The sequence below is a fragment of the Passer domesticus genome, chromosome 17, assembly GCF_036417665.1.
Source record: "Passer domesticus isolate bPasDom1 chromosome 17, bPasDom1.hap1, whole genome shotgun sequence".
Taxonomy (NCBI): domain Eukaryota; kingdom Metazoa; phylum Chordata; class Aves; order Passeriformes; family Passeridae; genus Passer; species Passer domesticus.
This window is the reverse complement of record NC_087490.1, coordinates 13,483,468-13,507,665: the sequence shown is the minus strand read 5'-3', so window position 1 is coordinate 13,507,665 and position 24,198 is coordinate 13,483,468. Positions and strand designations below refer to the sequence as shown.

At 51.4% G+C, this 24,198-nt stretch overlaps 1 protein-coding gene and 1 long non-coding RNA gene across 13 annotated transcripts in view; one reads left to right on the top strand and one right to left on the bottom strand.

Annotated features, from left to right (window-relative positions):
* RIMBP2 (RIMS binding protein 2) overlaps nucleotides 1–24,198 on the top strand; it is an 80,830-nt gene that overhangs the window by 29,292 nt on the left and 27,340 nt on the right. For 10 of the 12 annotated variants that reach the window (XR_010348857.1, XR_010348856.1, XM_064392997.1 and 7 more), the window contains 4 exons: nucleotides 11,438–11,560; nucleotides 13,466–13,570; nucleotides 15,282–15,332; nucleotides 18,993–19,173. Coding sequence is in view for 9 of the 12 variants with exons in the window: in XM_064392997.1 (XP_064249067.1) it covers nucleotides 13,469–13,570; nucleotides 15,282–15,332; nucleotides 18,993–19,173 (334 nt within the window). In the remaining 3 variants the exon portion in view is untranslated. Of the gene's footprint in view, nucleotides 1–11,437; nucleotides 11,561–13,465; nucleotides 13,571–15,281; nucleotides 15,333–18,992; nucleotides 19,174–24,198 lie in introns of those variants that run through there. The other 2 variants (XM_064392998.1, XM_064393001.1) reach the window with 2 other exon arrangements.
* Nucleotides 8,432–11,168, bottom strand: LOC135282837 (uncharacterized). Its single transcript, XR_010348858.1, has 3 exons — nucleotides 10,886–11,168; nucleotides 10,455–10,564; nucleotides 8,432–9,111 (listed from the first exon to the last, which is right to left on the bottom strand). It is a non-coding gene; the product is annotated as an uncharacterized LOC135282837 (long non-coding RNA).

Sequence of the window (24,198 nt, the reverse complement as noted above, 5' to 3'; positions counted from 1 at the left end):
TGAGTTACAGATCCTGACCCTGCCTGGCTGCAGCAGCTCTGGGGCAGCTCAGGCTCCAGAGCTCCCAACCAATTTCACAGCAAACTCAATTAAGCTGTTAAATTGCAGATCACTCCTGACAGTAAATTAATTCTTAATCCAAGTCCTATTCTGCACTACACTGGGAGACTTTTGCCAGGAGGCCAGTGGCTTGAAAATGGGTAATTAAATTCTGCTGTAAATACATTTTTATCCACCCTTCTGCTTGCAGGAGCTGGCAAACAAGCATGAGCCATTAATTAATACCTGTAATTTGGTTTAGTTGGAATGAACCCTGCTCCTGTCAGATTCTGAAATGTAAACCAAGGTTGTGAAGTTGGGAGTAAGTAAGAGATAAAGACTGACCAAAATGTATTCACAAGAGAATCTGATCCTGTTTTTCTCCATAAAATGTTGTGTAGTTTGCAAACTTGGCAATAGTTTGATCTGAAGTCAATGTAGAATTTTTTTTTTTAAGCTCTAAATATAAGAAAAGTAACAATAATGAGATTTATTCTGGGCATTCTTCATTCATGTGATGAATCTGTTATGACTCAGCTTTACAGTGAGCAGTGAATTTTTGCAGGTGGCCATGGCCTGGAGATGGATTGGTGCATTTGTTGTCACCTGAGCTTTCCATGGTTTGCATTTGGAGCAGGAGCTGTTGGCTGCAGGTTTTGTTCCAAGGGGCCAGAAGGAAACCAGAACCTGCTTTGCTCATTCTGCAGCTCTGAACCAAGTTCAGTTTTCCCATCTTTCTTCCACATTTCCCATTTCCCTGAGGACCAGAGTGTTTGACAGTTGAGCCTGGCTCCTTTTCCAGGCCAAACGCTGCTATTCCCGTTAGAGACAGAATCCAGTGCTCTGCTCTTTGCCCGTGCAGTCCCCCGTGGCTGCAGGGACGTTTCCAGCTCTGCAGCCTGCCCTTCCCTCCCCAGGCTGGGATAACTCACAGGTGGGACTGGGCAGCCTTCAAGGCCACACTGAGGATTCTTGCTTTGCTTTCCAGCGTTATTAAAAATTCATCCCTGGCTCCAGCTGAGACACTGCCATTTTGAGGGTAGCATAAATGTTAATAATTAAAGGCAATTAAAAAGTGTGTTAAAAGTCATGTAATTTTTACAGGCTGGCTGCTGTATCAGTAGGAGAGTCTGGGAGGCTTTTTGGGCTTTTGGACTTCAGGTCTGGATTTTAATTTCAGTTTTTTGTCGCATTCTAGCCCTGTGAGAGCCTTTTCTTGTCACATGAAGCAGTTTAGATTGACAGGTGAGCTGGGCCATACCCATGCAGGATCTCAGCTGTTCAGATTCTGGAAGAATTTCCCTGAAATAGGACTGTGTCCTTACCTAGAAAGCGAGCAGGGCTGCACTCCTCCCATGGAGCAGCATTTTTAGCACATTACCATGGAATTAACTGTAAAACCAAGGCAGCCCCTGGAGCGTGGGTGGGAAATCTCTGCCTTGGGGAAGGGAACAGTGTTCAGTGACCTGGGGGAGCAGGCAGGGGGGCCCTGTGGAATCTGTGTTTGATTCAGGGGATCTCAGACGTGCGGGGCTCGGGGCTGCTGGGGCTGTGCTGCCTCAGCTGGTGCCGGTTCCTGGCTGGGATGGGCAGGGGGTTCAAACCCGCCTCTGGGGCTGCCACAGAAGGCATTTCAGCTGGCAGCAAGCTGCTCTCTTTGCCTGGCTGTTCACTCCAGCCTCCTTCAGGCTTCAGGAGCTGGGCATCAGTGTCTGAAATTCCTGGAATCCAAGTCTTGGTGCTCCCAGATCCAGGCTGGCAAGGAGCTGCTCCAGGGCAGCAGTGCAGGCAGGCTGCATCTGACACCAGAACCTTTCCCTCCTTTCATCGGCAGTGAGGATTCCAAATGTCAGCTTTTTGTTCAGGATTCCAATAGAACCACAGCCGGGGGAGTCAGAATCCTCCACAAAAAGAAATATTACCCAGGAGAACGGAGTGGCTGGGTTTGCCAAGCACTTTGTAAGTGTGTGTTGGATGACATCTGAGCACTGCTGTTGTTACTTGGATCGTGTTGTGAAACAGCAAGGGAGCAGAAAACAGCAACAATGGAATTGCAGCTTCCTTTCCCCAGAGGTTTAGTGCTTGTGTCACTGCAGGCTGAGTTGGTGCTCAAAATGAGGACTTGCCTGGAGGAAATGACTTTTTTAGTGTACGTTTCACTGGACAGCAAAGCAATTACTTCCTAAATTTAGAAATTATTCTCTGCTACGTTATAGCAGGATCAGACAAGTTCTGGCGTTTGAGCAACTTCCAGCACGCATTTTGCACATAAGAAGAAATAATGCCGTTTGACAATCTGGCAGAGGGAAAGTGTGCAGAGCCTGGGTTTCCTGCCAGGCTGCCTGGGGAGCAGGACAGGGCTTTCCAGGCAGGGCTGGGCTGCCAGGCTCGGCTCCATCCCTGCCTGGGGCACCGCGGGAGCCTCAGGGGCTGGACAGACAGACAGCTCAGCCCCCTGAGCGAGGACAAAGGGAAGCAGCTCGTTTGGTTAATGATGTGCTTCAGGCCCGGTCAGGGCAGCTGCGGGGCTGAGCCGTGCTGAGCCGTGCTGGCAGCAGCGAGGAAGGCTCAGATCCTGAACTCGGAGCCAGCACGGGCTCGGGAGGGGCTGCAGGGAGCTCCGTGTGCCCGGGCCAGGGCAGCATCCCGGGGTGCGAGGGTGCGGGGCCTGGGGCTCCTCAGCAGGGCCAGCTGCAGCTGGGCAGGACTGGAGCAGGAGCCGGGCTGCAGGAGATGCAGGTGGCGAGGGTCCCTCTGCAGGAAATGGAGATGGCAAGGGTCCCTCTGCAGGAAATGCAGGTGGCAAGGATCCCTCTGCAGGAAATGCAGGTGGCAAGGGTCCCCCTGCAGGAAATGCAGATAGCAAGGTTCCCTCTGCAGGAAATGCAGATAGCAAGTGTTCCCCTGCAGGAAATGGACATGGCAAAGTTCCCTCTGCAGGAAATGCAGATAGCAAGTGTTCCCCTGCAGGAAATGGACATGGCAAAGTTCCCTCTGCAGGAAATGCAGGTGGCGAGGATCCCTCTGCAGGAAATGCAGGTGGCGAGGGTCCCTCTGCAGGAAATGCAGGTGGCAAGGGATCCCTCTGCAGGAAATGCAGATGGCAAGTGTCCCCCTGCAGGAAATGCAGATAGCAAGTGTCCCCCTGCAGGAAATGCAGATAGCAAGGATCCACCTGCAGGAAATGCAGGTGGCGAGGGTCCCCCTGCAGGAAATGCAGCTCACAGCCTTATCTATGCAGGACATGCAGCTCACGGCCTCCCTGGGCTGCTGCCTCCCCAGCAGAAAGGACAGGAGGGAGGGGGCAGGCTCCTCCAGCAGGCTCTGAGCACAAGCCCGTGGGTTTTGCCCATTCCCAGCGGGTTTTTTGCCCATTCCCAGCGGGTTTTTTGCCCATTCCCAGCGGGTTTTTTGCCCGTTCCCAGCGGGTTTTTTGCCCGTTCCCAGCGGGTTTTTTGCCCATTCCCAGCGGGTTTTTTGCCCATTCCCAGCGGGTTTTTTGCCCATTCCCAGCGGGTTTTTTGCCCATTCCCAGCGGGTTTTTTGCCCATTCCCAGCGGGTTTTTTGCCCATTCCCAGCAGGTTTTTGCCCATTCCCAGCAGGTTTTTGCCCATTCCCAGCCCATTTTGCCCATTCCCAGCGGGTGTTTTGCCCATTCCCAGCAGGTTTTGCCCATTCCCAGCAGGTTTTGCCCATTCCCAGCAGGTTTTTGCCCATTCCCAACAGGTTTTTTGCCCATTCCCAGCCCATTTTGCCCATTCCCAGCAGGTTTTTGCCCATTCCCAGCGGGTTTTTTGCCCATTCCCAGCCCATTTTGCCCATTCCCAGCGGGTTTTTTGCCCATTCCCAGCAGGTTTTGCCCATTCCCAGCCCATTTTGCCCATTCCCAGCAGGTTTTTCCCATTCCCAGCGGGTTTTTTGCCCATTCCCAGCCCATTTTGCCCATTCCCAGCCCATTTTGCCCATTCCCAGCGGGTTTTGCCCATTCCCAGCAGGGATCTGGTCCCGGCTGCCTCAGGCTGCCCTGGAATCTCCTCTGCAGGCAGGTGTCATTCTTCAGCTGATAGCTGCAAAGAAGAACCAACGAGATGAAATTTGTGTTCTAGCAAACTTCATAAAAGTGCAGCCATCTGGGGCTATCTTTAATTTCCACTTTCATCCTTCCTTTTGCTGATAGCTGCACTGGGGAGATTGGGGGATGCTCAGTTTCATTTCAGTGTCAGGCTGGGGAGATTTCATCTCCAGAGGAGAAGAGTTTGGAATAATTCTTTTGTCATCCTCCACTCCCAGGCCTTGCAGATGCTCTCAGGCCTATTGTCAGGTTATTTTTCCTGAGGTTCTCTGATAGCCATCACATAATTCAGTGATTTTTTCATGTGCCTGGAAATGTTGGCTAATTGCAAAATCTTTGTTCATGGTGGGAGATAAACTGATACTCCCCTTTGATTAACCTTCTGTCTCAGCCCCCTGCGAACCAGAAGCATCACTTACATTTGTTATCTGTTCATTTTTAACCCCAGCTAATTTCTTCTGGCTTTATTAAAACTAATTAGTTTGCCTGAGGACCGAAGATCTCTCAGCATATTGGAACAAATAAATATCATGAGAAAACATAAGCAACAATGGAAAATTAGTTCAATAGGAATAGGAAATATATGCTAATGAAATATGAAATTCATAGTAGATGGAAATGCAGTTGACAGCGTCTGGACTCAAGTGTCTGAAGTGCTGGAAATGTTTTGTGGAGTTTTAAAACCTTCTGCAAGGTTTTGTTTTGCACAGAGAGTTACAATTACCTTGTGAGAGGTTCATTTCTTTCTCCATGAACAGGTTTTCCACCTGGGTTTGGTGCTCACCGTGACTGGGAGGGTTCAGAAGTGCTGGTGCTGTCTGGGATGGCTCAGGAGGTTCTGTGCAAAGACGACACCTGAGGCTTCCTTTAATCAAGTTCATTGGTTTTGTTCAGTTCTGCTAGGCAGCAATTTGAAATAGAGAGCATAAGAGGCTCTTTGTGCTCGGTGGTTTTCAGTGTTCCTTTCTTTTTCTTTTTTCCTCTCCCCACAGCCTTTCCTGAGAGCTTCCTGAGCTTTGCATTTACAGCTGCCTCAACTGCTGATTTTTATGAAATGAAAAAAGTTTAAAATGACGAGGCTAAAGCTGAGTATTATGAGCATTGGGATGATTGTTTGTAACCTCTGCCAGCAGGAGAAATGTCCAGCATTTAGCTGGGTGCAGCGCTGTGTTCCGTGGCAGCGATGATCCTTACTCTGCTCTTGTCTCTGTCCAGCCCTTGGTCGGGTTTGGGGGTTGTTTCTCCTTTGTTTATTTTCCAGTCAGTTCACAGATCGAGGGTGTTGTGCACCTTTACTCCTGCCCTTGCCATTTCTCTGCTTCAGGGGTTTTCTGCTCCAGGCTGGTTTGGGCTCTGTGCTCCCCGACCCTTCTGCTCCCTGCTGGGTTCAGGCTCAGCAGCTCTCAGCTGTTTGTGTTTGAAACAGAAAACTTGGGTTCAACATCAGCCCCAGGGCTGATCTTTCCTTGAAAGAGCACGCAGGTAAAGCTCTGGTCCAGAATACTTTGCTTTGCTCATGGATTTGTTCAGTGTTTCTGTGTACCACCTCAGCTTAGCAGATGAAAAATGGGTTGTGCAGCCTTACTTGAGGGCTGTAATATTGTCTGTTCTGAAAACAGGATTTCTGGAGCATGAAGAGCTGGTTTTGAATGATGCTTCTGGCACCTAATCCTTAAAATTATTCAGCATATTTTTCTTGCGTCTGTCTTGAAATGAAAAATTATCTTCTGTTTTCAAGTCACTTACAACTTCTAAAAATTGGGCTTAACTTTTCATAGAGATTGCCAACCTTATGCAATACATTAATATAAGTTTCTGCCTGATAAGATTGCTCTGAGACAGCTGAATAATTACTGATGTCACCAGAGTTCACACCAGGGTTTTTGACGTTTACATCTCTACATTTCTTGCTAAAAAATCTGCCAATCTTTGGGAAAAACATGGAGCGTTTTGAGCTGTGGTTGATGTTGTGCTTAGGTTCAGTACATTTCATCCTTTTTTAGTGCCACAAGAGTGAATTTTTCACCTGCTGGGGCATGGTGTTTCCATGACAACAGCTGATCTTGTTTGCTGCTCTCTGCTCTTTGTGCATGACAAGAGGGAAAAGCTTTTTGCGGAGCGCTAGTGAAAGGCAGTCTGGCTAATTGCATGGAAGGGATCAGTGGAACAGGTCCGGGAATGGCTCCCTCCGCTCCCAGGGGATGGGTGCTGTTGTGGGGAGCAGCGTGGGGACAGAGGGATGGGAGCTGGGCTGGGCTGGGCTGGGCTGGAGAGACTGGGCTGGGCTGGGCTGAGCTGGGCTGGGCTGGGCTGAACTGAACTGAACTGGGCTGGGCTGGGCTGAACTGGGCTGGGCTGAACTGGGCTGGGCTGAGCTGAACTGAACTGAACTGGGCTGGGCTGGGCTGAACTGGGCTGGGCTGAGCTGGGCTGGGCTGAGCTGAACTGAACTGGGCTGGGCTGGGCTGGGCTGGGCTGGAGAGACTGGGCTGGGCTGAGCTGAGCTGAGCTGAACTGAACTGGGCTGGGCTGAACTGGGCTGGGCTGGGCTGAACTGAACTGAACTGGACTGGGCTGGGCTGGACTGGGCTGGGCTGGACTGGGCTGGGCTGGGCTGGGCTGAGCTGAACTGAACTGAACTGGGCTGGGCTGGGGTAGCAGAGAGGGACCCGGGCTCAGGGGACCTTTGGGAACATCCCCAGATGGAGCCCAGAGCCCTGCAGGTGGCTGCCCCAGGGTGCTGCTGCTGCAGCCTGTCCCTGCAGCTCTGCAGTGATCAGAACAATTCTGCTGGTGCTTTTCAGCTGGGGGTTTTTGTTGTGCCCCCGGAGAGGCTGCAGTGAGTGCAGAATGTGGGTGGGAGGTTTCCAGTGAGCTCTCACCAGGTGTCAGGGGAAGCTCCTGCGTGTGCAGGAACCTCTAAAGCACACTCTGCATTTGAGTGATTTCAGAATACTTGGTGCACTCTTTGGGTTGACCTGCAGAACTGAATCGGATCCTTAGCTCATCCTTTGGGCTCAAGGTGAAAAATCCATTTCCTGCTAACTGGAGCCATGAAACAAAAGATGACACTGGGGAATATCCCCTTCAGACCAGCTTGCAGGAGCAGTTCATGTTTGAGCCCCACTGGGCTGCCTCTGTGCCTTCCCACAGGAGCAGGGACGTGGTGCATTCCTTTCTCCTCAGCAGTGGGTCATTGTTCTTTCCCTGGGGTATAATTTGCCCCTGAAGGAGGTAGGACTGTGCCATGGTGAAGGACAATTACACCCTCTGTACTTCAGGTACACAGATTATTTGAACGTGCTGAGGAGTGAGTGTAAAAACGACTGAAAGAAATGCTGCTTTTGCTGCAGCCCACAAACCCTTGGTAAGACTGGCAGCAGCTCCTCCAGCCGTGGCAGCTGCAGAGCCCAGGGGTGCTGTCCTAGCAGAGCTTGGTGCTGCCTGGCCCGGAGCTGCAGCTGGAGCAGTGCTGGAGTTTGCTGCTGCGCGTGCTGCCCTGGAGCTGCACGTGGGTATGTCTCGAGTTATCCCTTCACCCACCTCCAGTTCTGACAGAGTGGAGAGGATGCTGCCAGGCTATACTGTGTGCCACAGTGAAGCAAACTGAGATGGAGAAGTGAAGAACTGGAGTAAGAGAGGTGAGAAACAGGTGAAAAGTGAGGAAAGGTGACCAGACCGAGGTGGGCGCAGTGCTGGGCAGCTGTGAGTGGCAAACCAGCAGTTTATCAAGTTTTTCTTCCTCCATAAAAGAGCGCAAAGCAATAAATTGTTTACAGAAAGTGTGTGAGAAAGTTTGCTACAGGAATGCAAACATCAGAAGGCTTAGAAAACCTTCAGAAATGAAGGTGTCAGGAGGGAATTGCTGTTTCCTCCCTAGCTCTGCTCCCAGCTGCCCAGTGCCAGGCACTGCTGCTGTCCAGGGCCACCAAACACAGTTCCTGTGGCCCTGTTTGGCAGGGCTGGTTAAGAAGTGCTATTTTGGTGTGCCGTTCCTTGTGCTAAATTCAGCCTGCTGATTAGAGGGGTAAAGCTGCATTTGTTTTCCTTTGTTAGAACAGCATAATTTGCACGGAAAAGTTCCTATTTTTAAAAGGAAGCAAATCCAATTGTGAAGTGATTTTATTTCAAATGCAAGCCTTTCTGAGCAGCTCTCCCTTTACCTGAAAGTGCTAGTGGAAAGCACTCACGTTGTTAGTTTCTCTGCAGGAATTCATTAGCTTTTAGGTGTTGACACCAGAAAATGTCCAACTGCTTTCCTGTGCTGCTTGCTACCATGTGCTTCCCCATGGCAAGTGAGAGGAAGGATCAGATGGAGATAGTAAAACACCTAAAAACAGTAAGGCTGTCTTGTTTGTTTACTTTTCATTGTATGTAACAGTGCTCCGTGAAATGTCATTTATTGTGAGTGCAGCTCTCTGCCTGGGGAGCTGTGGCAGGCAGAGACAGACAGACAGGGCAGGGACAGACAGACAGGAGGGTGGCACAGCCTGGGCAGGGACAGACAGACAGACAGGAGGGTGGCACAGCCTGGGCAGTTTTTTTTTTCCCAGGGGTTTTAGGGCAGTTTTTTGGGGGTTTTTTTGTTTTTGGTTTTTTTTTCCCCCAGGGGTTTAAGGGCAGTTTTTTTCCCAGGGGTTTTAGGGCAGTTTTTTGGGCAGGCTGTGCCCCAGCTCTGGGCCAGGGCAGGGGCTGCCCTTGCACCCCTGAGGGTGAGTCAGCTTTGCCTTTCAAATCCAGCTCTTGGAGGAAACAAAAAATGAACTGGAGGTGATGGACCTGACCTTTGGAGTGAGTCACTTACAGGGCCAAGATGCAGGAGAAAAGATCAGAAGAGTCTTGATTTCCCTTTTAGGTCCCTGCAGCCCCCAGGTTTCCCTTGCTGCTGGGTGGATTCTGTCCTGCACCATCCAAACCAGGGCTGTCACAGGGATGAGAGTCAGGAGCTCCAGGGCAGCCCTTCCACGTTACCGGCAGCAAGGATCCTCAAGAAACAGAGCTGCAAAGAAATGAATAGGGTACAAGATCTTTTAAAACACAAATAATTGATGGATGAGCAAGCTAGCACACAGGGCAACAGATGCCTTTCTGCAGGCAGTGTGGAACCTTGTTACCCAGACAATGCTGTCGGGTTGTATTAAATCCACCAAAGCCATCCTCCTGCTGGCACTTTCTTACTCAGTCCTCACATCCACGGCAGGGTTTTTACTTTTGCTGTGTTGCAAGCTTACACTGCTGTCTGAATAGATAAAAATACATTCCTGAGGCTGCAGTTAGGAGCTTGATCTTCAGTCCAGGTTCCTCACCTCTGGCTGAACATCTGTCCTCCAGGACTCTGCCACACTGAGTGATGAACGTGCACTGGAGGGCAGTGAGGTGTGTGCATGCAGAGGTGTGTGCATGCAGAGGTGTGTGTGCCTGCAGAGCTGTGTGCATGCAGAGGTGTGTGTGCCTGCAGAGCTGTGTGTGCATGCAGAGCTGTATCAATACAGAGGTGTGTGAATGCAGAGGTGTGTGTGCATTCCAGCTGCTGGCCCTTGCCCTCAGGGTGCCTTCTGGACCCTGCCCTGCTTTGTTTCCTGCAGTGGAGTCTCTCTCCTCCCAGCTCAGGTGACGCTGGGCTCTTGGGAGATTTTTGTTGTTGTTTTTCAGCACTGCTGGGCTCCTGGGCAGAGGCTGAGGGGCTCCTGGCGCTGCCACTGCAGGATTCAGTGCTGCTCTGGGGGAGCAGAGCTTTTCCTGTGCTGATGGAGACTGGTTTAGTGCAGAAAGGCAGGGCTGGGACACGGTGAGAGCAGGCAGCCATGTGTGTCACAGCATCGTCAGTTTTATCGTCCATCTGTCTGTGAATTTCTCCTCTCCTGATGTGTTTCTCTTTATTGCTGTTTGCACACCGCCTTTGCTCTTTACCTCACGAGGCACATGAAGTCTCCCTTGGGCAGTTCTGTATTCCAGCTGGCACACAGTGATGTGCATCATTGATGCCATGGGGGCTCAGCCTTTGGTGACACTGCAGATGTGACTCCTCTGGCCACCAGCAAGGGCACAGCCTGCATGGCTGACAGTGCTTTATTGTAGGTAATCTTTGTCTGGAGGTACACTGGAAAAGCCTGCTAAAACCAATTTAAGATACAGAGCTCAGCATTTGTCATGTTGGCCACTGAGTCAGGAGCAGAATTCCCTCTTGCTGTTGCCAGAATTTGCCATGCTGTGGGTACAGACCCATTAAATACTGTGGAAGGCACGGAGCAGCAGTTCTGGGTGTTGGCACTGCTGCTCTCACAGAACAGCCTCCCTGCTCCCTTTTCCCTCCCCGTGATCCTCAGCAATACCCTGACTGACCTGGAAATGCTGTGCCATTCAAAGGATCCAGGAGTTCATGGTTTTGAAAATCCTTGGTTTGAGAGTTTCCTGTGTCATGAAGAACTGGGAGGAAGGGAAAAGGAAAATCCCTGCGCAGAAAAAAAATCCTGAGGTTGGCAATAATTGCATCAGATCTCATGGAAAACGTGATTTGTTCCCTTTTCCTCTCTTTTTTCCAGCCCACTGCACTCCCAAGAGCCCTTCTGCAGGGCTGGGTGCAGCCATTCTCATGGTCTGGTCCATGGCAAACTGCAGCCAGAAGGCAAATAAAGAGCCTGAATCAGCTTTCAAAACATTGCATTAGAAAATGGCAAACAAATAAAAAAACAAACCCCAAACCAAGCAAACAAAACCAAAATAAAAACAAACAAAACAAACCAAACAAAACAGAAGTGTTGCTGCTTCCTTACCTGCTGCAAACACTGCACAAAAGTGGCAATGCATGTGAAAATAATATTGGGGAATTTACCCAGGTGTTTGTTCCTGCTTGATTCTTTCTCCACAAAAAAGATGCAGTTTCTGGTGTGATACAAGCTGTAATAATCCTGTCATGCCTCAGATCTCAAACTGATAAAGTGATCAGGGCTAAGAAATCAAATTTGCAGCTGATCTGAATTAGAGAAAGAACTTTCCTGTGGATCTCTGCCTCTTTGTGTAGCACACCCATCTCAGAGGCCCCTGAGAAGCAGAGGATTCAGGAATGTTTTGATTGTCATTCACTGGGTGTGTGGTAGTGTATTTGTTTAATTTACAGGGCTGCAGTTTGGCTGGCAGCCTGCAGCCCCTGCTGGGAAGGTTCTGTGTGGGGCAGGCACAGCCTCCCCGAGCACTCCCTTGGGGTGCTGTGCTTTCCCCTTCCTGGCCCCGTTCTCCCTTCACTTGGGCACACAGAGACGTGTGTGCCAGGTGAGTTTTGCCTGCCCTCTCTGCAGGCTGGGCAGTGACCCTGTTCTGTTTTCCAGGTAAAAGCAGACTATGACCATCTTCGAGAAACCCTCCTCAGCGTGACCAAGGAGTGAGATTTGGCTGTGAGGGGGAAACACCAGCTCCAAGCCAAGCTGGAGAACTTAGAGCAGGTCCTGAAGGTGTGTACAAACCCAGACCCCACCAGCCCTGTCCTTGCCCTGCTCTCCTGGGTCCCTGGTGCTCGGCCGGGGGTGCCCTGACTGCCCTCTGAGCTGGGATCAGGGGTGGGGGTGAGAGCCCCAGGCACTGGCAGGGGTGTCACAGCAGCCCAGAGGCTCCCCGAGCCCTTTGTGTGCCCTTATCAGCACTGGCACGTGCACTGCTGGACAGGTATTAAAGTCAAAATTGGAAAGAGGATGGGAGCCTGAGCAAACTGCCCAGGTATTTCACCTCAGAGAGATGTATCTGCCGTTCCCTAAACCTGACCCTAACCCCTGGCACTAAACCCTGACCCTGACCCCAGACCCTAACCCTGACTCTAACTCTAACCCTAACCACTGACCCTGACCCTAAACCCTAACCCTGACTCTAACTCTAACCCTAACCACTGACCCTGACCCTAAACCCTAACCCTAACCCTAAACCCTGACCCTGACCCCAAACCCTAACCCTGACTCTAACCCTAACCACTGACCCTGACCCTAAACCCTAACCCTAAACCCTGATCCTAACCCTAAACCCTGACCCTGACCCTAACCCTGACCCTAAACTCTAACCCTAAACCCTGACCCTAACCCTGACCCTGACCCTGACCCTGACCCTGCTTACCCAGCGGCAGTAACAGCTCACTGCAGGGTACAGATGAGCTGGACAAAGCTCTCTCCTGTAGACAATCAGATATTTTGGGCTGTTCTCGTCCATTCTGTCCGTGCAGTTGTTTTCCCAAGTGCTGGTTTCTCAAGGTTTGTGTGTAATAACTCGCTGCTGCAGATAAGGCTCTGTGCCTCTGCTCTGAGACTATTATGGGAATAGATGTAATTTGGAAAATGAAAATCTTTAATACCAGCTTCACCAGGGAGGAGATCAGAATCTAGAAAGAGATCTTTCCTAACTCCCATTTATTATGAGGGTGTTTGAAAGCCACAGTGATGCTGGGGAGTAATATTAACCTGTAATGAAACAGATTCTATCTGCAAAGGGTGTCCTGGCACCGAGCAGCCTGCGCTCTCCCAGGAGCCTTTCTCATACTGCTTTGAGTCGTCAGCATCAAACACTGCTCAGAAGCCCGGGTCCTGGCAGGGGCACAGCCCGGGTCCTGGCAGGGGCACAGCCCGGGTCCTGGCAGGGGCACAGCCCGGGTCCTGGCAGGGGCACAGCCCGGGTCCTGGCAGGGGCACAGGGTGGGTCCTGGCAGGGGCACAGCCCGGGTCCTGGCAGGGGCACAGCCCGGGTCCTGGCAGTGTCACAGCCCGGGTCCTGGCAGTGTCACAGCCCGGGTCCTGGCAGGGGCGCAGCCCGGGTCCTGGCAGGGGCACAGCCCGGGTCCTGGCAGGGGCACAGGGTGGGTCCTGGCAGTGTCACAGCCCGGGTCCTGGCAGGAGCACAGCCCGGGTCCTGGCAGGGTCACAGCCCGGGTCCTGGCAGGGGCACAGCCCGGGTCCTGGCAGGGGCACAGGGTGGGTCCTGGCAGTGTCACAGCCCGGGTCCTGGCAGGGGCACAGGGTGGGTCCTGCAGTGTCACAGCCCGGGTCCTGGCAGGGTCACAGCCCGGGTCCTGGCAGGGGCACAGCCCGGGTCCTGGCAGGGGCACAGGGTGGGTCCTGGCAGGGGCACAGCCCGGGTCCTGGCAGTGTCACAGCCCGGGTCCTGGCAGGGGCACAGGTTGGGTCCTGGCAGGGGCACAGCCCGGGTCCTGGCAGGGGCACATCTCCCCGTGCCTGAGTTCCTCTGGCTGAAGCCCTGCCCAAGCCCCAGCCCCCGCTGGGTTCCCCGCTGCCTCTGGGGGTGCCAGGCAGGTTTGTGGGCCCAGTGCCCCCTGGCCGCGTGGCTGTCCCTGTCCCCTGAGTGCTCTCTCCCCTGCCCAGCACATGCGAGAGGCTGCGGAGCGGCGGCAACAGCTGGAGCTGGAGCATGAGCAGGCGCTGGCTGTGCTCAACGCCAAACAGCAGGAGATCGAGCTGCTGCAGAAGGTACCAGGGAGGGGATGGGACAGGGAGGGGATGGGACAGGGACAGGGAGGGGACAGGGAGGGGACAGGGATGGGGAGGGGACAGGGATGGGACAGGGATGGGATGGGACAGGGATGGAGCTGCTGCAGAGGGTGCCTGGGGACAGGAAGGGCCAGGCAGGTGTGACCACGAGCTGCAGGGACAGAGGAGCATGGTGGCACCCCGGCACTGAAGGAGTTCCCAGCCCTGCAGGGTCCCTGCTCTGCCCTGGGGCAGGAGGGTGCTGCCTGAGCTCCAGGCTGATAAACACTCCTGAAATGACCCAGTGTGTGTGAGCTGTTCTGTTCCCCAGCAGGGATAGCAGTGGCACAGCCTCAGGGATTTCCTTGGCATTTCCATTGCTTCCCTCCACGTAATGCTGGTACTTGTGCCTTTCTTCAGTGTCACAAAGGAATGCAATCCTAATTTCCTGCCAGTCAGAATCCGAGCTCTCTCCCATTTCCAGGGTGCTGTGAAGTTCTCACCGACCCAGCCACCTTTGGTAGGGTTTCTTTGGCCCCTCTTCCAGACATGCAATTCTTGCTACCTTCCTCCAGTAAATTAGGAAAAATAAAGTTTTGCCAAGGTGCTGACACCTCTCAGTTATCTTCCTTTCCAAGAACGTGTCAAGTTTGTGTGGCGAGGGTTGGGTGCATCAGCCCTGCACAGAAACTGAGCAGTTGCTTGAACACCTCCCTTCCAAGGTCATTCTCTAATTCACACATCACTTCAAGACTTCTTTCCTTTTTTTCCCCACTGCAATTTCTCAGTATTCATTATAACACAAAAAACATGATGTTGAGTTTCAGTTTTGCCAAAGTCACTTAAAGCTGCAATTGTCTCAGTGCTAATGTTGATTTTTCCAATTGCTGGACTAGATTAAAACACAGAAATAATGCTGCTAATGATCATTTGGTAGGGAATTGGCAAGGAGGGACCTTCTCAGCAGAATAAAAGATGTATCTAATATAGTTGCTTGAAATAGAACGCTGTAGTTGACCAAATGAAATCTTCCAGTTAATTTTCTTTAGTCTTTCTCAATAAGTGTACTTAGGAACGCTGCAAAATGCCATTTCTAGCTATATTCAGCTGTTATTATTAGAACTGCCTCATAAATGTTGGACTTAAATTTCCTGGCAAAGGAAAGAAATCAAAGGAGGATGCAGCATTTCTTGCTGATTTCTGTTCCATTCCTCTGATAAGCCCTCCTTGGGGCTGGCAGCAGCAATCTGTGAGCTCCTTCTGCAGCCCCAGTGCTGAGCTGCAGTGCTCTGGGAGGTTTGTGCCCCACGAGCCCTGCAGAGTGCACAACAAACTGCATTTCATGGACTTTGGAGGGCTCCAGGCAGGGCTGGCAGTGGGTGTGGCAGTGTGGAGTGTGCTGGTGCTGCTCAGCACAGCAGCCCTGCTCTGAAACCCCAAAATGAACATTATTGGAGGCTGGCAGTGGATGTGGCAGTGTGGAGCGTGCTGGTGCTGCTCAGCACAGCAGCCCTGCTCTGAAACCCCGAAATGAACATTAGTGCCAGGCTGGGAGTGCCCAGCAGAGCTGGCACAGCCACCCCTGCAGGATGGAAATGCTCTGGGTGTGTGCTCCGTGTGCTCACAGCAGATTGTGTGTGGCATGACTAATCCATTCTCCTTCTTCCTCCTTTTCCCTCTTCCTTCCTCCTTCCTTCCCCACTCTGACAAGGCTCAGGTTGAAGCTAAGAAGGAGCATGAAGGAGCAGTTCAGTTGCTAGAGGTAAGATCCCCTGGCTTCCCTTCTTCAGGTCCCTTCTGAGCAGGGTGATTTACGGTCATCACTTGTGAGCATTGCAGGGAGTATGTAGGCAAAGAGGGGTTTTTTTCTCTTCAGATATAATTGCATCCTTTAAGATTTATAATTCAGCTAGGAGGGCATGAAGCTGAGCTGTTGGAAGTGATGTATGTTCCTTTTTTGGTACAATTTTATTGTAAAATACTATTAAAGGGAGTGATTAATGATGAGAATTTTGATTTATTAGGCTGGAAATACAGCAGCAAATATCAATCAGTTACCTAGGGTTCCTAATTAAATACTATCTAATAAACATAAAGCAACATGTCACAGAAGCAGAGACTGTAAACCTAGTGAAAGAATTGAGATACTTCCAAAACCTTCAGAGGGTGTGCTGGAAAGAGAACACTTCATTTTCTGCCTGAGGAAAAGGCATGAAATGGTTTTAAGTGTTAATGTACATATCCTAAAGAATGAGCAAAAAACATGATAGATAATAGCAAGTGCATTGTCACTCTTTCATTTAGAAATTTGCTTTTACCTGAAGGTAATTTCCAGTCTTTTTAGCTCCCCACAGTATTTCTAGATGTGCTTGCTGGCCATGCCTCAGTGGAAGGTGGATTTTTCCTGGTGCACTGATCAACTTTAAAAATAAATTAAAGCAATTGTTTATTATTGTCTATAAAAGTTAATATTCCCACAGAACGTGTCTCACTCGTAGCCTTTCATTAGCATCATATGCATTAAGTTTGTTTTAGCTTCCAGACAAAGCTGAAGTTATTATTCAATGCCTGGTGCAGAGTGTAGGATACAGGAAAACAGAAACAAGACAAGCAGGAGATTATTTACCCCCTCAAGCTGAGCACAATTCTGATTTAGCTGATTTGTCTGCACCTCTGATTTCCAAAGCTTTTGCTTTTTATTGCCACCAGCAGATTATTTTCAGCATTTTATTCAGTGTGCCTTCTGCAGTTTCAGATCAGCAGCAGTGTTGATTTCTGCAGTGTTGTTTGTGTTGGTGCATGTTTTCTCTTGTGTAACTGTTCTGTGAGACTGCTTTGAAATGTAAAAACTATTCAGAACTGGTTTTATTTCTTTGTTTATTTCACATCTCTTTGTTTACTGTGTCTTGTTTGGGATTTATTGCTTTGCACTTCACCCAGAACACCTTGGACAGCATGCAGGTATTTTAGGGCATTGATTCTCCTTTCCCTGTGCTGCCTCCTGCCCGCCTCCCTTGCCAGAGCCCCCTTGCATGGCTGTGTGCTGGAGCATTGCTGTGCAGGCATGCTGTGCATCGTTGGCCAAGCCAAGCCGTGCGATCAGGATGGAGCCTTGGCAGGGTTGAGGAGAGCTCCGTGCTGCTTCCAGGCAGCTCCTCTCCAGCATGCCCAGCAGCAATGCTTTGGTGGCTCCCTCCCCTTGTGGCTGTGTGGATTTTGTCTGAATTCAGGTGCTCCTTTGCAGGGGCTGCTTGATTGATATTTGCACCTGAGGCTGGTTTGAGCTGCCAGTGAAAGGCACTGCTGCTGTGCAAACAGCCCAGCAGAACTAATTACTGGTGCTAATTAGTGCTCTGAATTCAGACCTGTCCAGCTGGAAGCTGCCCCCCTGCCCTGTGTGTGCACAGCCCCGTGTGCTGCATGGAGCCTGTTCCCCCTCATCCCCGAGCCCTGGGCTGCAGCAGCTGGGAGAGGAGCCTGGCACTGCCAGGGCCAGCCCGAGCTGGGGCAGCTCCTCTGCAGCCGCAGAGCTGGCCCTGCCCCGTGCCCTGCCAGAGGGGCTGGGGGGCAGGAGCCAGGGCACAGGGTGAAAACTCACAGTTCTGAGCCTGCGAGCACAGGTCCAATGGCAGGGAGCACAGGAAAGGGTAAAACTCCACAATTCTGAGCCTGGGAGCACAGGTCCAATGGCAGGGAGCACAGGAAGGGGTAAAAATCCACAATTCTGAGCCTGCGAGCACAGGTCCAATGGCAGGGAGCACAGGAAAGGGTAAAACTCCACAATTCTGAGCCTGCGAGCACAGGTCCAATGGCAGGGAGCACAGGAAAGGGTAAAACTCCACAATTCTGAGCCTGTGAGCACAGATGAATTGGCAGGAGCCAGGGCACAGGGTGAAAACTCACAGTTCTGAGCCTGCGAGCACAGGTCCAATGGCAGGGAGCACAGGAAGGGATAAAAATCCACAATTCTGAGCCTGGGAGCACAGATGAAATGGCAGGGAGCACAGGAAAGGGTAAAACTCCACAATTCTGGGCCTGTGAGCACAGATGAAATGGCAGGAGCCAGGGCACAGGGTGAAAACTCACAGTTCTGAGCCTGGGAGCACAGGTTCAATGGCAGGGACCATGGCACAGGGTAAAAATCCACAATTCTGAGCCTAACTTTAAAAAAGTATTTGTTACAAGAGAAGGAACAAACAGTGCCACCTTGTATAGTAGAACATATGGATTTTTGGGTTCTTCTGGGTACTGCAAGCATTTTCCTTCAGCTAGGATCTTTTTATAGGTGCTATGTAATACGTGTTGTTTTCTTGATATATAAAATGTACAGGTTTTCTTACACAAACAGGGAATGTTTTCCTTTAAAAAGCCAAAGCTCTTAGCTCAGCTGAACAAATGTAATTGCTATCCAGACTGCCTTTGTTGGCACAGCTGCTGAGGTGAGCACCAGAGGGGTTTAGTGCAGGGAGGTGGTGTTTGCTCACACACAGCACAGCCTGGGTACATTTTTACAGCCTTCATTCAGCTGCTCCAGTGCGTGTGCAGGTTTGGATGGAGGGGTTGCAGTGCCTTCACTGCTCCTTGTTTGGGGTCAGAGCAGGAATCACCTCAGAGGGACAGGGCTGCCCGCAGGTGGGGTTGGGGTGTGGGGAGGTTTGGAGGGAGCCTGGGGGGCTCTGTACCCCAAATCCTCATCCTGGGGTCTGTGTGCCCCAAATCCCCATTCCGGGGGCTGTGTGCCCCAAATCCCCAGGGTGGGGGGCTGTGTGCCCCAATTCCCCAGGGTGGGGGGCTGTGTGCCCCAATTCCCCATCCCAGGGGCTGTGTGCCCCAGATCCCCAGGGTGGGGGGCTGTGTCCCCAGTCAGGGGGCTGTATCACCAATCCCCCTCCCCGGGGGCAGTGTCCCCATCCCCGGGGGGGCGGTGTCCCCATCCCCGGGGGGCAGTGTCCCATCCCCGGGGGCAGTGTCCCCATCCCGGGGGGGGCGGTGTCCCCATCCCCGGGGGGGCAGTGTCCCCATCCCCGGGGGGGCAGTGTCCCCATCCCGGGGGGGCGGTGTCCCCATCCCCGGGGCGGTGTCCCCATCCCCGGGGGGGCAGTGTCCCCATCCCCGGGCAGTGTCCCCATCCCCGGGGGGCAGTGTCCCCTCCCCGGGGCAGTGTCCCCATCCCGGGGGCGCGGTGTCCCCATCCCCGGGGGGCAGTGTCCCCATCCCCGGGGGGCAGTGTCCCCATCCCGGGGGCAGTGTCCCCATCCCCGGGGCAGTGTCCCCATCCCGGGGGCAGTGTCCCCATCCCCGGGCAGTGTCCCCATCCCCGGGGGCAGTGTCCCCATCCCCGGGGGGCAGTGTCCCCATCCCGGGGGCAGTGTCCCCTCCCCGGGGCGGTGTCCCCGCAGTCTGAGCGCGGTGTGTCCCGCAGGCCAAGGTGCGGGAGCTGGAGCAGAAATGCCGCACGCAGAGCGAGCAGTTTAACCTGCTGGCCAGGGAGCTGGAGCGCTTCCGGCAGCAGGCGGGCACCATCGAGCTGCTGGGCACCCCCCCGGGCCCCGGCAAGGCCCTGGCACAGCTGATGAACGGCATCGCCGCCCCCCTGGGCAAAGGTAAGGGGCAGCGGGCGGGCAGCTGGGACAAAGCTCTGCTTCTGCAGGGACAGAGCTCTGCTTCTGCAGGGACAGAGCTCTGCTTCTGCCGGGACAGAGCCCCGCTTCTGCCGGGACAGAGCTCTGCTTCTGCAGGGACAGAGCCCCGCTTCTGCAGGGACAGAGCTCTGCTTCTGCTGGGACAGAGCCCCGCTTCTGCCGGGACAGAGCCCCGCTTCTGCCGGGACAGAGCTCTGCTTCTGCAGGGACAGAGCCCTGCTTCTGCCGGGACAGAGCTCTGCTTCTGCCGGGACAGAGCTCTGCTTCTGCAGGGACAGAGCCCGGCTTCTGCAGGGACACCTTCCCCTTCCAGAGCATCCCTGGTGCACCGAGCTGCGCCCAGCTTCAGCTGCTGCTGGTGCTGCTGCTGCTGGTGCCTTCAGGCGTAGCTCTTGTGCTTTCCAGAATGGTATATAACTCTGAACTGCGCTGGTGCACAACCCTGAGCTGCATTGGTTTATAACTCTGAATTGCATTAGTTTATAACTCTGATCTCCACATACAGTGCCAGCAGCTCTCCTCACAGCTCAGGCACACAGAACAATCCTTTTCCAGCCCCAGAACCAAGGACACCACTGCAGCTTCAGGCCCAAAAAGTGTAAAACAACAGGGGATGGAGGAGAGCAACCTGGGAGGGTGGGACTGCATCACCTGAGCTGGAACTGGACAATTAACCCCAATATGGAAATGGACCAAAACTGATTAAAGTGTGATAACTCATGACCATTGTCCATCTTGGGTCCACTGCCCAAGGTGCATCCTTTGAAGGCCTTTTACTAAATCCCTGCTTTATTCCTTTAACTCTGTCAGCCTCTGTTCCAGGGAGCCTCTCTGAGCATCGCTGTGAGCAAATTCTCTCTAATTGTTGTTGAGTGTAGTGATAGGAAACCTGTTCAGAGTTAAAACTGCCTGTTCTTCATGTGAAAATGCACCTGTCTGCATGCACAGGCTTTGCTGGAAGCCCTCCCTGTCCCAGGGACAGGAGCAGCTCTGCTCTCCTGTTGAAGGAGGAGTTAATGGGGAAAGACAGCACAGAGACCCCGCACACTGCATTGGCCATGGCATTCAAAAACCATTTAAATAGAGCTGGCCAGAAAATGGAGCATTTTGACATGAAAATGGCTTGGGCTCAGTTTCATTTGTGCAACGGAAATCATGCACTTCTCCATAAAAAATCTGTAAGTAAAACTTTTCAAAAAGCAAAAGGCAGTTTCAAGAGAAATAGAGAACATAAGGTAATAAAAAAAATTCTATCTGTACTGATGCTCTTACACTTAGATCCCCAGCACAGTCAGCAGTGTGTGTTTACCCAGGATCTGTGCTGCACTTTCACCAGGTCATCTCCTGTTGCCAGAGGCAACGGCTCTCCCAGAGCACAGCTTTGTAAACCATCCATTATTCACAGGAAAAGGACAAAGAGCAGGCAAGAGGTTACCTGAGGACACCTAAAAACAGCTTCTGTGTCAGTCACACGCTGGATTGTGTGTTATTCCATGTGAATCATGAGTTAAATTGTGTGTTATTCCATGTGAATCACAGATTGTGTGTTATTCCATGTGAATCACAGATTGTGTTATTCCATGTGAATCTCATGTTATATTGTGTGTTATTCCATGTGAATCACACATTATATTGTGTTATTCCATGTGAATCACGTTATATTGTGTTATTCCATGTCAATCACACATTATATTGTGTTATTCCATGTGAATCACAGATTGTGTGTTATTCCATGTGAATCACAGATTGTGTGTTATTCCATGTCAATCACACATTATATTGTGTGTTATCCCATGTGAGGAGGGTGATCAGCCCCACCCAGGCTGGAATCACTGCAGTTTCTCCTGCAAAGAAACAGTGGTCAGGTCATTCTCATTGCTTACCAATTCCCCCAAAGCTGTTTGAAAATAAGCCAAAATGGACTAAAAGAAGTGAAATGGTCTCACCCTTTCTTCCTCAGCTTGGAGAGAGGCTCTGATGCCCGGGGGCCTGGAGATCAGAGATGATTCCCTGCTGCTGTCACTGTCAGAGGGTGCTGAGCTCGGTGTGGCACCAGGGCAGGGGCAGCTGGGGTGACATCTCTGTGCTGCCCCATGCCCTCTGTGCTGCCCAGTGCCCTCTGTGCTGCCCTGGGCTCTCTGCCCCAGGGGATGGGTATTAAAGGGCACTAATGGAGAGTCCCCATGGCATTTCCTGATAGACACGAGGATTTAGCAGAAATTTCCTTCACACCAGCAGCAGTAGCTCCTCGTGTCTCTAAGGACAGGGTTCTCAAAGCAACAATTAATTTAAGAGGAAAGGTAATTAGGTATTGAGCTGTCCTTCAGGCAGCAGTGGAGGTCCAGCCTGTATACCTGAGATTGATTTGATGGAAAATGGAAATCAGCTGAACGTCTTTTAGGCACTCAGTCAAACTCTCCCAGCCAATTCATTCTTATGCTAATGGAAAAACCTTTTAAAAATCGTCCAAACTGAGATCTCCCAAGTAACCCCTGAGCAAAACCACAGCAAGCCCAGCCAGGTCTGCACCCAGGGCCTTCAAGGGCCTTCCTCTCTGAACCTTCTCAAAAGCTGTTGGTTTTTGTGGGATTTTTGTGTTGATTTTTGCGTTCAGTCGTGCCTGGGCAGCCCTGCCCCTCGGTGGGAATGCCCTGTGACAGCGAGTCAGGGTGAGCCAGGGCAGTTTCTAACTGCTGAAATCAACCCCGGCTCACGAGTGATGGCAGAGCACAGCAAGTTCTCCAAACCAGCAGTGTCGTTATTTTTATTATGTGTGAGGAAGAAAGAACATGAGAGGGAGCACAGAGAGAGCTTTAAAGCACAGCAAAGGATGGAAATGAGATCAGTTTATGACCAGCTGCTTTGCCTTAATTGGTGATGTCTGAATGTATCAGGAAATGAAATAAACCTAGCCAGGATGGATTGCAGCATAAAAAGTTCACTTTAAACCTACAATAATGTCACAATCAGATATAGAAGCCTTAAGATTTATTATTCATCAGTTAAGAGGCTCATTTAAATGGTCTTTCTAGATAATTTAGGTAGTCCATATGGAATCAGCAATGCAATAAATAACATGGAGAGTCTAACTGTAATGCAAGCATGGACAGATTTAATTCTCCTGAAACATTTAAATTAGATCTGGTGCTCTTCCTTTTGCCTAGATAGGGTGTTCTTCAGACTTCCTTATCAAACATTTGTCAGTCAGGAAAATAAAGGCCATTTTAAGCATATATAGATTTAAAAAGACTTCATGGACAAAATTCCTGTGGCTTTATAGGATTCTTCTCTAGTATTTAAAGGGAAGAAAAAAGGCATTTCTAGATGCTGCTGTGTGTTCTTAGGAGCTGACCTCTTGTAGATTTTCTTTTTAACTCTGTTTTTTTTTTTCCAGAGGGAAGATATAAAAGGGAAGGTGTTTTACTGGGGCTTTTCTGTTTGTTTGTTTTCTTTTTTGTAGGTTTCCAGTTAACACCTTTAAAACAGTCTGCAGGTCTGATTCCTCCTGGCTCTGCTGTTCAGGCCCAGGGCCCTCAGTGTAATTGCCTTGGATGAACCAGAGAACCAGATTTAATCAGTTTTTTTGGAGGCAATCTTAGGCCAGGTTTTGAATGCAGGTTTTTTTGTGCTCCTGTGTTCCCAGCCTGCAGGAGCAGCAATCCAGGGGTGATCAGGAGCTCCCAGATACTCAGAGGAATGTGCACCCTGCACTCTGAATCTGTTTTGCTCTGGTTTTTCTGTTTTGCTTGTGTTGATTTTCCAGCCCAGCCGTGGCTCTGTGTGCACAGAACACCTGAGTTTGCACAGGATATTTGTCTGGGAACCTTTCCAAAGGCTCCTCTGCAGGATGCTCAGGAGCTGGAGTGTTTGATGGGCACACTTTGGGCACAGAGATCTGTTCTTCCCTCTTCTGGTGGATGCTCAGTGCCCCGCTGGGCAGGGAGGTGCCTGTGTGGGGCTATCAGCACTAATTACTGCAGTCAGCCCTTCTCAGGGTGGTGGAGCACAGCAGGCTCTCCAAGCAGAATGAGATTACCTGGGGCAGAGAGGTGCCCAGGCCCTCCTTGCACCCACAGCCACAGACTCCTTCCTCTCCTGGGTGCTAAGGACTCGGGGTAAATTTTCTGCCCTTATTTCCCAAGTGAAAGAGTAAGGCAGACCCGTGTGTTCCAGCCCCTCGGTACTCCTGGAGCTGCTGGTAGTGTGTGTTCCTGTGCTGGGCAGTGTCCTGAGTGGATGCAGAGCAAGGGCTGCATTGCCCTGGAGCCTTCCTCCACACTCTGTGCCCCGTGCCAGCAGTCTGGTAGCAAAGCCTGGAGGATGCAGGGGGTCTGAGACCTGCCAGAGGCTTCCTCTGAGTGAATAATCACAGTTGGCCCAGTTATTTGTAGCTTGGCGCTGGCAGGCTGAGATGGCAAACACATTAACAGCAAACAGAAGGAGCTAAATTGGCTAAAGGTTCCTGAGCAGGGAGGACTTCTCTGTTAGAGATGTGAGGAAGGTTCCAAGAATAAAAAATGTGCCCTTTTCCAGCCTGGGGATTGCTCTGAGTGGGGCTGGTGGTAATTAATCTTTTGTGTGGTGAGTTGTATATTTCCCTGCTGTCAATGTGCTGAGGCTGGCCTGCTGTAAATTACAGTGATGCAGAGAAAATTAATCATATTGGCCTAATGAGCACACCAGAAAACCCTCTGATGGTATTCTTGGAGCTTTTTCTCCTCTGCAGTGAGAACAAAGAGGTTCCTCTGATAATTCCTGGTGACCTGGACTGGGAATCTTGAAATTCAGTAGCCAAACGTTGCTGTCAGACTTCTGGCAGAACAGGAGAGGAAATGCTGAACCTACAGATATTCAGGGGCTGAAAAGCCAGAGCCCAGGCTCATTATGCTAATGAGAGGCAGGATGCACTCTGCACATGTGAAGTGTCAGCAGCAGCTCGCTGTGCTCTGCTGCAGCTGCTGCTGGTGCTGCAGGCACAATCCAGCC